The 13268-nt window shown below is 41.7% G+C and overlaps 1 protein-coding gene across 2 annotated transcripts in view; it reads left to right on the top strand.

Moving 5' to 3' along the window:
- Window positions 1-13268, top strand: part of LOC126473751 (phosphoserine phosphatase) — a 74040-nt gene that overhangs the window by 48695 nt on the left and 12077 nt on the right. For both annotated transcript variants that reach the window (XM_050101013.1, XM_050101004.1), the window contains exon 5: window positions 10189-10350. In XM_050101013.1, coding sequence (XP_049956970.1) covers window positions 10189-10350 — 162 coding nt within the window. The remainder of the gene's footprint in view (window positions 1-10188; window positions 10351-13268) is intronic.

The following is a 13268-nucleotide window of genomic DNA, read 5'->3' as shown; positions in this document are numbered from 1 at the left end:
CCACTAGCAGTCGAGATGACAGGCATCTTATCCGCATGGCTGTAACGGATCGTGCAGCCACGTCTCGATCCCTGAGTCAACAGATGAGGACGTTTGCAAGACAACAACCATATGCACGAACAGTTCGATGATGTTTGCAGCAGCGTGGACTATCAGCTCGGAGGCCATAGCTGCTGTTACCCTTGACGCTGCAGCACAGACAGGAGCATCTGCAATGGTGTACTCAACGACAAACCTGGGTGCACAAATGGTAAAACGTCATTTTTTCAGATCAGTCCAGGTTCTGTTTACAGCACCATGATGGTCGCATCAGTGTTTGGCGACATTGTGGTGAACGCACATTGGAAGCGTGTATTCATCATCACCATACTGGCGTATCACCCTGCGTGATGGTATTGGGATGCCATTGGTTACACGTCTCGGTCACCTCTTATTCGCATTGACGGCACTTTGAACAGTGGATGTTACATTTGTGTTAAAGACACGTGGCTCTACCCTTCATTCGATCCCTGCGAAACCCTACATTTCAGCAGGATAATGCACGAACGCATGTTGCAGGTCCTGTCCATGCCTTTCTGGATACAGAAAATGTTAGACTGCTGCCCTGGCCAGCACATTCTCCAGATCTCTCACTAATTGAAAACGTCTGGTCAATGGTGGCCGAGCAACTGGCTCGTCACAATACACCAGTCACTACTCTTGATGAACTGTGGTATCATGTTGAAGCTGCATGGGCAGCTGTACCTGTACATGCCATCCAAGCTCTGTTGACTCAATGCCCAGACGTATTACGGCCAGAGGTGGTTGTTCTGGGTACTGATTTCTCAGGATCTATGCACCCAAATTGCGTGAAAATATAATCACATGTCAGTTCTGGTATAATATATTTGTCCAATGAATACCCATTTATGATCTGCATTTCTTCTTGGTGTAGCAATTTGAATGGCCAGTAGTGTACTAGGATCTTTCAGGCTCAACATCCACTGTAATGTGACGTGATCCGTAATGACAGTAAACTTCCTCCCATACAAATAGCATCAAAAGTAGGTTACGCCAAACATGAGTGCTAAAAGTTCCTTCTCAGTTGTACTATAATTCAATTCTGCTTTGTTAAGCCATCAAGATGCATAACCGATTGGTCTTTCTTCTCTGTTGATTTCCTGTGACAGAATGGCTCCTGCAGCATAATCTGAGGCATCTACCAACAGAAGAAATGGTTTTTGAAAACTCGGGTATGGTAGTACAGGGGCTCTAGTTAAAACATGTTGAATTTGTTGCATGGCTTCATCAGATTCCTTGGTCCAGGTAAAACTAACTCCATTCTTCAATAATTTAGTCAGGGGCTTAGCAGTGGTAGCATAATTATTCACAAAATGTCTGTAATAATTTTCAAGGCCTAAAAATGACTGTAATTCCTTGATATTTGTTGGTGTTGGAAATTCCTTTACTGCTGTGGTCAAACAGGGATCCGGTTTGACATCTTCTTCGCTTGTTATATGTCCTAAATATTGTATCTGCGATTGGGCAAAGGCACACTTTTCCAGTTTCACACTCAAGTGAGCTCCTTTCAACCTTTCCAATACATCCCTCAGTCTCTCTGCATGTTCCTTCATAGTTTTAGAAAAAATGATAATGTCATCTAAGAATACTTAACATGTTGTTGGTTTCAGTCTGCGCAACAACAAATCTGTAAATCTTTGAAAAGTGGCGGGTGCATTCCTCAAACCAAATGGCATTCTTACAAATTCATATAACCCCGTAGGTACAACAAAAGCAGTTTTATAGTGATCTGGGGGTGCAACAGGGATTTGATGATATCCAGAGCGCATATCAAGGATGGTAAAAATCTTAAAGTTGCCTAGTCGGTCTAATGTTTCATCAATACGCAGTGTGTCCGGATTAGTTATTTGGTTCATCGCCCCCATATCGACACATAGACGATAGGCTATCTCACCATTTACTAACTTTTTTGGCCCGACGACCACGGGGGACACCCACGAACTTGAGGAGGGCTGAATGATTCCTGCTGCTAATTGCTGCTGAATCGTATCTTCGACTAAAGATTGCAAATGATACGCTATACGATACGGCTTTTGCGCAATTGGCTGGGCTTCACCGGTCGGAATTTTGTGCTGAACCAAATCCGTGGCCGGTAGAAACCACTAGCTAAAATAGTACCTTTTGGTATTACAACATCTTTCACACCAAAGTTATCTATACTCACCGGTATTGCAAAACCTTTCTGTTTTCTTTCCGGTCGGCAAATACTTCTCTTAATATGAACTGATTGATGATCGAATACATCATTCTGGGTGAGCGGATCCACCAGAATTTCTGTCTTCGGCTGCTTCCGTTTCTTGACATCTATCCAAAGAATTTTTCCACTTCCGCCTCTTGTCCTTACAGGGTCAGTGGTTTTTATCGCCCACATCCGCGGTTTTATGGGAGACTGCGAACGGCGCATTTCACAGCTTCCTCGCGTCTGATGGGTTGGTACACTGCCGAAACAATGAATTGCTTCACCGAACTGCACAGTTCGCATTCAATAATTCACTATTCCCTGATAATGATGCAAGAAGTCATTCCCTAATATGATGTCAAAATCACCTTTATTTAACCTTACTACTTCCATCTCCTGACTGTAATTATTCTCATCTATTTGCAGATTCACCACACACAAACCTGCAGGGACTATTATTTCTTGACCAAAGTCACTGATATGGAATCAGGGTGGCTGCAGCACCCTTCGATCATTTTTATCTACAAATAATACACTAATTTGTGCACCAGTGTCAAATAAAATCGTAACTACTTTGTTCCCGAGTACGCCACTTACACTAACATGTTCCACCTCTTTACTTTCTCCAGTCCTCACCGGGTGTATTATTCTGGTATGGGGCATGGGCGGGTGGCGGAGCCTGCCCCCCACTCGTTTTCCACGTTTGACTCCACGTTGCGGTGGTGGCCACGCATCTGGTTAGAAAATTGGGACTTTGTTGGACGAACATTATTAAGATGACCTACCGTCTGGCAAATAGTGGAGAAGGGTGCTCGACAGTGCATTTCCATGTGGTTGGGTCTCCCACAATGCTGACAAAATACTTCTTTTGCTAATACCGGTACTGTATCCGGCGGATGCAGTGCAGCAGCGCAATACATCTTCACATACTACCGCCAAATGAACAGCTTCAAACAAAGAGGGGGGGGGGGGGGGGGGAGGCTGCTTTAACTTCTCCTCCAATGCAGGAGTCAATACCGTGAACAAACACATCAAATGCAAGCGCTTCTGCTTCCAAGCGCAAAATCCTGTTTTCACTGGCATTTTCACCTAGCTTGTAAGTACGACAAGATACGACTCTTAGGCGATCTGCGAAAGCATCAAAATCCTCATTAGGCTTCTGCCTAAGATTTGATAATTGATCTCTGTAATATCCGGTACCTCTGGTGTCAGAATAACGCGTAGTTAATCCGCTGGCCAAAACTTCAAACTCATGCGTATCGCGCAATTCGTCCACTGTCTGTATAAACATTCTGGCTTCCCCTGTCAACTTCAATCTGTAGATCAACCGGCCAGGCACAAGTATGACCCACATCACGAATATTCTGTATGAACATAACCACATTTTCATGGGACTTTCCAGAAAAGGTGGGAATGAAGTCAGCCACCGGAAAATTACTTACAGTTGCCATCTTAGCTGAAATTGTGGTAGTTGTATTAGTGACAGAATTAGTATTACTTGTCACGGGTTGTACATTTGTTACAGACATGAAACTAGCCACAGGTATAGAAATTCGCACACTGGCTTCTAGCGTCTGTTTCAAGACGCGGTTTTGCTTAATTAACTCTTGACTTTGTATGAACAATTGATTCATTCAAGTATTAATAACTTCGAGTGGGTCTTGTGAGGCAGCTGCCTCTTCGGGAGTATCCCATTCCATCACTCTCATTCCCATCGGCATGTTTACAAAATTAGGGGGCACTAGTGACCCAAAAAAATGACTGTTACAGAAAAGAAAGGTCACAAAATAACCTAATCCAGCAGCAGACGGCTCGTGATGTTAATGTTTGAAGCGACACTATGACTTACATGAAGGTTGGGTCGGCACAATGCGTTGGCGGTGGCGACAGCGCGATGGAGTGACGGCGGTGGGCACGGTGGTTCGGCCGGCAGCTGACATAGGTGCAGGCGGGCAGCTGCTGGACCCTCGGGCAGCGGCGGATGTGTTAGTGGTGGACGATGGGGGCGGACCCCTCGTGCGGCGCCAGATGTGTTGGCAGCGGACGGCGACAGCTCGGCCGGTACTCAGCGGCAGGCCCCTGGCGCGATAGCGAATGATGCGACAGCATCCAGCTCGTGTGGCCGGTTCCAGCAGACTCAAATGGCCACGTCGCTGCAGCGTGCGCCCTGTGCGTTTCTACTAACACAGCCGCGGCCTGTGCGAGGCGAGCATGGCGGCCTACTAGTGCATTCTACATGCACAAACTGCTCGACGATAGAAGAGCATGACGAAGTGCAAGATACTGTGACATCGGGCTATTAGCAAGATACATTTGCCAAAAGAATTTAGATTAGTGAGAAAGTCGCTATGGGAACGTATCCCGTTTCTGACACCAGTTTTGTACAGGATCACAGGAGTGGATTGCATTCAAATGGGCCACATCCGAAGCATGGCCTGGTCAGTGTTGCCTAGACGACGTTACCTCGTCAACACACGAGGGGGGGGGGGGGGGGGCGGGGCACGTGATTGAGATGGCCCACCCCGTTGCCGACTTGCTATTGCCAGACCGTGGGATGAGAAAATTACAGGCAGCTGAAGCCACCGGCTAATGCTGGACCGTAACAAGAGAATGAAATTAACCTTTCAAAATAAGTTAACGGTAGAATTGCGTACCATCTGGCTCAACCTTCCATAGCCCTGTTTGATTGCTAAGGAAAATAAAGGAAAGACAACCATTCACGTATTTTACTTAATTTTATCCATTGTGGTTTGTGTTGATGCCATGGCTGAGTCTGTATGTAAAACATGGTAGGAAAAACCTCCATTTAAAATCACAAAAGCCAAATTTTTGACTGAAGGTGATATTTCTGTATTCATATTTTGCAAATTAAAGTATTGCCCATAAATAGTTAATTATAGTTTACTTGTGTACAAAAATAGTTCTTTTGGAGAATAAGAATGAGTCATTTTGTTACTATTCTGTGGGGTACAATAATTTGGAGAAAAGGAAAGTAGAAAAAGTTTAACTGTTTGTTGTTTTTGAGCTTTTGTCATGAATACTGAAGATCATATGTCAGGAACAGTCTTGGCACATAAATTATGTTGGTTAATCAGATCTTCAGGCTTTCAATCTTGAGTGTATCAAATGTTGCTGAAGCGGAATTCTTACAAATGTGACAGTGGAGCATATGGGAAGAAGTTACAAGAAATATATTTCAGTTTCCTTAGTTTTACTCGAGCAATATACTTGGTGTAGCCAGTGGAAAGATCATTCTATGGTACTAAAACAGTTTTAACGTTCAAATCCACACGTATAATGAAATAGAAGATTCAACAATGAGTTAGGTTTGTTGGGAAGGGATAAGTAGCATTCTTGCCCAAATATTAAATTGCTTACTTATAACACTGTCACTGGGAGAAGAAGTGGCTGGAAGTGACAAACCATATGTTGTTGTTAATAAAATCAATAATGCACCTGTGGCAATCAGTATAATTGGACAACAGCATTTTCATGATTTCTGGTTATAATCATTATAGCTTAACTGGCTGCATTTTGTATTGGTGACAGTGACCTTCTCTCCCTCCCCATCTAAACTAGGTTTAGCCTAGTCTCAAAGATGTATACATACTAGTGACCTACTCCAGCTTCACTTCATATCTATGGCAAGAACACATATATGGCAAAGAGGCAATAAATTATATACATAAACCTTCCTCGTTAATCAGTATATCTGTTAGTGAAAACCATATTAAAATTCCTTTATTTATAATACGAATAAATGTTCAGTTGATGAACTCTTAGTATGCAATATACTGCTGTAACTAAAATTTGTCTGTATCAGCTTACATTTCTTTGTAAACAATTCTCTCATAAATGTAAAGCTTACCATTTAAACACTGTCCTTAGCTTCCCAATTGTCACATGCCAAGTCACTTGTGACACACAGTGAGAATCCTACCATTCAGTAATCATGTTGCAACATTCTTATCTGTCTTTTTATGGTTGTGACAGAGTACTACATGTCAGATAAAATTGACAGTCTCTTTGATAACTGTAGTAGCATATTTTCAGTAACTTAAAATTAACCAAAGTCGATACATAGAAAGTTTGCCACTTGTGTTATTTGTAATTGATTATTTTATTCCTTGTCCCATACATTACATTTAAGATTCTTATTTAACCATTTTTTAGTGGTTAGCCTTGAATAAGGATAGAAATAATTAGCATTTAGGTTAATTCAGATACCTGCAGTGTCTCATCTGGTAAAAAAGGAGCCTAGCAGTATTCTTGGTTTCTTGTACTGGTGAAAACATATACACTAATTACCACAAAATGCCATGCCATGTAGTATGAATGCCAAGGCTCACAGAGAGACACACTAATAAAATCTGTTTGGGCTTCCAGTTTGGCAGGTGGTTAAAATCCTAAGTGCTTTCAGCTGGATTCTTTTCTGGCATTGTCAAATGGAAACTTGCTGTATGTCAACTCATTGCTATTGTTGTGCTACCAGCTGTGATGTCTGTTGTGCCCAGTCCATCACCAAATAAGTCCATATTTGTTCCATGTCCACTTCAATCTCAAGAGTGCTGGATCCCGTATTGCACTGAGTTACAGGCTACTGTCTTTATTGAGTGTGTTTTCTGAGATTTTAATGTCAATTGCTAATTTTGCTATTGTGTAACAGAAGAGGAAGAGGACTGCAGAGAAACGGAAAAGAAAAATTCATCTGTCTCTTGCAATGACAACATTGTGACAACAGAAATAAACAATGTTTCATTATAAACATTACAAAAAGATACTGAAGCAGTTGCCATCTCTACACTTTAAGAAAATAAGTTCGTATTGATGCCACGGAGTATCCCCATCTGTGAAATAAAAATAGGTGTACTCATAATGATCAGTCAGAGTGTGAACAAAATTCATCGTGAAAGTAGGCAGGTCCTTCAAAATACTGTAGCAAGAACTTCTGAAACTGAAGTGTAATAGCAACACCAAATGTAGCGGGAAGAGGTAGACAGCACCATATTAAGACTCTTCCGAGCTTTCCAAGTGATTTATTGTTTCCAACTACAGTGCCGCGTTCCCCTCGGTCTGCCGTCACTGGGTCACTTCGCTGTGTGTGAAATGGCTTGGCTTGGAATGGCTGCCTCAGTGACCCATGCAGTGCACTGCTGTGTGGCGGCCTTGTACGGCTGTGACGTCAGGATGCACCAACAGTTGAGTCAGTGGACTTCCTCCTTGCCAACTCGGTGCCGGTCACCGGGAGCCGCAGGTGGCCCGCTGCACGCTTCTTCGCAGTCGTGATTCAGATCACAGGGACAAGAAGTGTCTGCAATCCTATGTCAGAATCTGCGGCCCTCGCCTCGGGATGTCTCCGGTGCTTATTGGAAGCCAAGACGACTGCCTGTGGTATTGAGCCGTGATGTGGCCGACTGCTGGCTGGCTACAGACCCCGTGTTGGCCTCAGAGGTTCGAACCAGCGACCTGCCGTGGACTTGAATGCTGGCGCCCATCTGCTGCTGCGTGTAGCCAGTGGTGTGACATGCCCCGCCATCCAGGAGAGCTGCCCAACTTGAACGCCTTGTTAGAAAATTGGCACCTATTTATATGCAGGTGTGCGCCTCTGTTTTGCTTATGCGCCGTTCTGCGTCACGTACTCAATAACACTTAGGTTAGCCAGTGGGCCCCTTCTGCCTGTGACTTATGCCATACAAACCGCTGCGTGTACTTTTTCTGGCGGTTCTACGCCCCTGTGGCCTCTATTTTACTTCGCAACTGCTGGTGAGTGTAACTCACTGTAAACAGGCCCGCACCTGGCTGTAACTTGCGTGCTCAGAAATATTGCACCAAAACTGAATTTTCCTATCCCAAACAGTAGTACCGCTGCAATACAAACAACTGATATTTTGCATGACTAGGACTGAAACCAGTTGACTTTGTTGTAGTATCTGCTCATTGTAGTTCTGTCAACTGAAAGGAGGGACTGCAGCTGCTACCATGTACAGGCAGTCTAAGGCACAAAAAACAGGCTGAAATATGAAGAGGGATGCCTATCAACAATTGCCATAGGTCTAGCATTAAAAATAATGAGAAAGACACCAAAGTTTGTGATGTATAATGTCAAGACAGCAGATGGTTCCACCAGCTGAATTATTTGTCAGCAAGTTTGAGACAGTGATGTAATTGTCAGTTTTGATGAGGTATCATTATTTATGCATGTTTCCATCAAAGACTGTACAGACTTGCTGTCTCATTTCTTTGACTGTTTTTCTACTGTTTAAATACAGCCAGATGGACAGAATTTTGACGGGAAGTTCCTTAGCTCTATTCATCGTGAACTTTTTCTTATGAGGAAATTACCTTGGGCACACCTCCAATAAAGCCTAGTTGACTTTATTGCTCTGTCAACATATCATCTGGCTCCATGGAGATGGAAAAACTCTTGGGAGTTCTGGAAACACCTGAGGGCCATTCATTACGATCACATCATGTACATGACGGAGGTTGAGACTGACAGTACCTTGACATCATCATCCACTGATAAACCTGTTTGACTCAGCATAGTGTTTATAGGAAACCCACCCATATGACTGATATTGCACTCTTTCAGCTACCTCGATTGGACACAAAAGTGCAGTGTTGTGAAGACTGTAGTGTATTGTGCAGTATCAGTTTCAGAGGTACAAAACTTTGCCGGAAACTAAGCCACCTTTATAATCATTATAATGGTACATTTTTCGATCATCATCAGATTTCACAGGCCATTTCTGGACATGCATGAACAAAGTACTGCTGAAAACCAGAACAAGAAGATTGCATTGTTGGCATTTTGCGTTTCAGTGAAGAGACATGCCATCAAATCAGTTTTCAGGGCCCCAGCAAAAATGACAGCTCATGAGGCCTTTGAAAGACAGTGTAGGCCTTGGAACAACTGGCATACATAAAATACCATGTTTGTGTGATTGCTAATGCGTGAGATAAACTATGTACAATGTGGAGTAATAAAGAGGAGTACATGGGATGTGTATGCCTATGCTATCCATAAATCAGCTGTGCAAAACATGCTTCACAAAATGGACAATGAATTGGATCCAGTGACATAGGTCATTACAAGGACAGATGAGTTCTGGGATATTATTAAAATAAACTGATTTACACTAAAATCTGAGAACTTACTCTTAATAAAGATGGCAGCCTGTGACTTACTACAGCATAATGTTGGAGCATGGCAGAGTTGAAGGGCATGGCAGAGTTGGGGACAGTGCATTTGGCACTAGTAGGACACTAGTAGCTATATAAGAACAATTCACTGTTAAACCAGCTGCTTATTGCCATCCCAGTTTCATTGTTAAATCAGCTGATAAGCCCAGTCACGGACACTGGAGAAAGTTTCTGATAACTGATTTGCAATTTACAAGAGTCGGCTGCTGCTGATGGTGCTGCTGACAGATTTGCTTTTCTTAATGTAAACGTCACTCTCAGATTAAGTCTTAGGCCTGTTCCAACCAGTTGACTGCTGCTTACAAGGCAGCTTGAGGCCTGATTTATGATCGTGAGACATGATCGAAATGTTGCCAGACCATCCAGCAATCATTGCCAGTTGATGTATCCTGTTTGTGTCACTGCTTTTTTTTTTATCAAAACAACTCCTCATTTGGCTTTGTGATGTAGAGTGGACCCTGTTCCAGACCACCTTAAGTCAGACAAATTCTGAGGAGATACTCTGAATTGAACCCACACCAAAAGCAGCAACACTAACCATTTGGATAGGGAGGGGGTCCTTTGCTGTATTTTGTAGATAAAATTATCTGCGTGTGAAGGTGATGCTAAAGACTGTCCCAGACACTGATATTGTAATTCTAATGTTGGAAAATATCTAATTTCATCTGTTGCCTATTCCCTACCTATCCGTTAGTTTAAAAAGTGCCATTCTGTTTCTTACATGTAATCCCAATTTGTGTTAATAGGTGATTATGCAGGATTTGATGAAAATGAACCTACCTCAAAAACTGGTGGAAAAGGTGAAGTGATCAGAAAGCTGAAAGACAAATATGGGTATTCAACTTTAGTATTAATAGGTGATGGAGCTACAGATTTAGAAGCATGTCCACCAGCAGATGCATTTATTGGTAAGTCAAACTTTGGCTCCTACTATACATTGGTGGTCTGAATGTGCTGTGAAACATGGAATTTAAAACCCATGTTAATTTTAGATGTTAATTTTGAAAACATTTACCTGTTTATACGTCCGTCATTACCCATGATAGATGTATATACTTTTTATGACAGTATACAGCCTCAACATTGTAACTGTGGGCAGGCTAAATATGGTGAAAGGTAAACTAAAAATGAAAAGGATGAATTCTGTAAAGCTTTAGAGCTTACTACAGTGGATTGTGAGTAGTGCAGTGCTTGATTTTAGTGGGAGAATAGGAACTGAGGTACATTATCTATGAAATAGTGCATTAGATTAGTTTGAAGCTTGGGAAGACAAGCAGGCAACATGTTACCAGAAGGCACACTATTTAACATTTGTGATCAAACAAGGTGGCTAATCATTAACCCATTAATGCCTAGAATTATTAAGTTTGCATTTCCTACTTAAAAATAGCTGTAGTTTTGTAACAGATTCATAGTTAGAACTTAAATTTAATTTGTACTCATACAGTCCTGAAAATTGATATCAACTTAAATTTCCATTGGGCACTTAAGGTAACAAATGAAACACATTTCCAGATTTATTACAGATTATTAGTTTTTTAATACTGTTGCTGTTACACATTCTTACTTACTTTTAAAAAATAGTTTGAAACACTGAAATCAGTTTAGAGTCATAAGAAATTCTCACCTGAACCATATTTTCTCTCACTCTTCTTAGCTTAGTCCCTCAAAACAATCTGAACAAACTAGTCTTGGCAGTTCACACGCATATACACAGTTTGATTCTGACATACCTTAAATCTACAATGCTTAGATTGTCCTTTGACAATGAGATGATCTTTTCCATCTTGTGTTATATCATCTAGTGGAAGAAATCATGATGATAGATCAGGTTTTGCCCTACAGGTGCCATGTGTTTTCAAAATTTGAAGCACAACTTGCCTTTGATACTGAAGATACGGGAAATCATTTGTCAACCTCCTATATAACAACTTTCCCTTTACACAATGTGTCAAAACCCCAAGCAAGCAGGACCGCCAATTTTTAAACCTTGTTTCTGTCCTGTATAGGGCCGTGAAGTGATCATCCGTATCAACCTCTCCCATGTGCGGATTATATTGCTTCACAGCATGTGGCTTCTTTGCAGTTACTTTTGCTATCTGTTCTTCTGAATCTTTTTGCATTTTATGAAGGTTCCACATTATCGAGTTAGAAAGAACTGTCATTAGTGCATTGTCATTTCATCTTTTTGTTTCCAGATGCGTTCTGTGATGGCATGTTCAATTATTTTGCAATCTGTGTTGTCTAACATTCACTGTGCCACCCTGGTTTCTTCTGCAAAGCTCTTCCAGCAATGGAACCAAAGTAAACTAATTGTCAGAGTAGATTTATGTTACACCTGGAATATTTCTGTAATGAATTAAACCAGTCACAACATTCCCACCATGAGAAAGACCAGTTTTTAGGTATATTCATGTGTGTGCACCACAGTAAGGTTCTGTACGTATATTGTAGCCATAAGTATTTGCCAAAACCCACAATGTGAAACCAGATCTGATTGGTTTGCCTTTGATAAACTGTTTAGTGCCGTGCTTCCCATAATAGTGTACAGTACTCTCATTAATAGACACTGCACTGTCAGAGGAAACTTGTTCAAAAGTGTCACTGAGAAATTTCAACAGTGGCCTCACTTTATAAAGCCCATCTTCATTTATGTTTGTGTTGTCATTCGAGTTCATATATTGCAAGATTTCTTTTGTCTCATAGATACTGAAACTAAAACTAGTTTGCGACCAGATTTGTTTCTTTTCTTCTTTCTTTTTGTGTAGTCTGTGGTAACCTGTGAGAACCAGTATTCCCAGGACAGTACAGAGCCCATCATAGGAAACATTCAAATTATGTGCAGTGTATAAATTTCTTGTATTTGAAATAAAATGTAATAAATGTGGACCGTAAGACTTGTATTCTTCTTTTAGTTTCCAGCTTGACTTCTCCATCTGCCCTATATTGAGACAGTCGGTTTTTTACTTGATTTGGTTCTCGAATGTTTGGGTGGAGATGGAGTCTCTGCAGAGTTGTCAATTTCTTCTATTGCGTCTGGCCGTTGACTTTTCTCCTCACTGCAATATTTTGACTTAGGTTGGCCTTCTTCTTTCCTTTCATACCTACAACAGGTGATGTGGTAGTAGTCTCCATGGAATCCTCAGCTTCTACTTCTTGTTGGTGACGTTTTCCACTTACTGCAAAACTTTAACTTGACATACCTTCAGTACTTACAATGGGATACCTGCTGAGTCTTCTTAAGGGCAGCCATAGAACAGTTAGTAATGGGTGGGGGTCCAAGACTGGGGGTTTGGAGTATTTTTAATATTTTGGAAGGTAAATGGCAACTTGTCAGAAGCCATAAAAAATTCCCATCTTTGTCCCTGTTAAATACCTGTGCAATATCAACTTTTAAATAATTTTCTTGAAAGAAAAACACCTGATTACACAATATCTTTTCCTTTCTCTGATTTGGTGTCGTCACCAGTAGCACACTTAACTAATATATCCTAACAAGATGGCGATTGCAGAGCACTGTTTATCTGAGAGTCATGTGATGGAATATGATTGTAACAGGATATTAGCACAAGTGTCATCATACTTGGGACAGTGTAGTTAGAGAGATGACTGAAATATGGGAAGAGACAGTCTTGTCAACTGGGGCTGGAGCTGTAGCCTCAGCAATGCTTAGGAAACAGCACTGAATCTAATTCAGAAGGAGACACTAAGCAAATGCAACAAGCTGACGGCTGGGGCAGTCGGAATGCATGTACTGTCACTGCTCCAGTTGTGTGTCACCGACCTCAATCACCAGTGCAGTTGTCTCTTCAGTCACTGATTGACA

This window comes from Schistocerca serialis, chromosome 1, assembly GCF_023864345.2.
Source record: "Schistocerca serialis cubense isolate TAMUIC-IGC-003099 chromosome 1, iqSchSeri2.2, whole genome shotgun sequence".
In the NCBI taxonomy this organism is placed as follows: domain Eukaryota; kingdom Metazoa; phylum Arthropoda; class Insecta; order Orthoptera; family Acrididae; genus Schistocerca; species Schistocerca serialis.
Note: the sequence above shows the minus strand (reverse complement) of the source record. Positions and strands in the feature narration are given on the sequence as shown.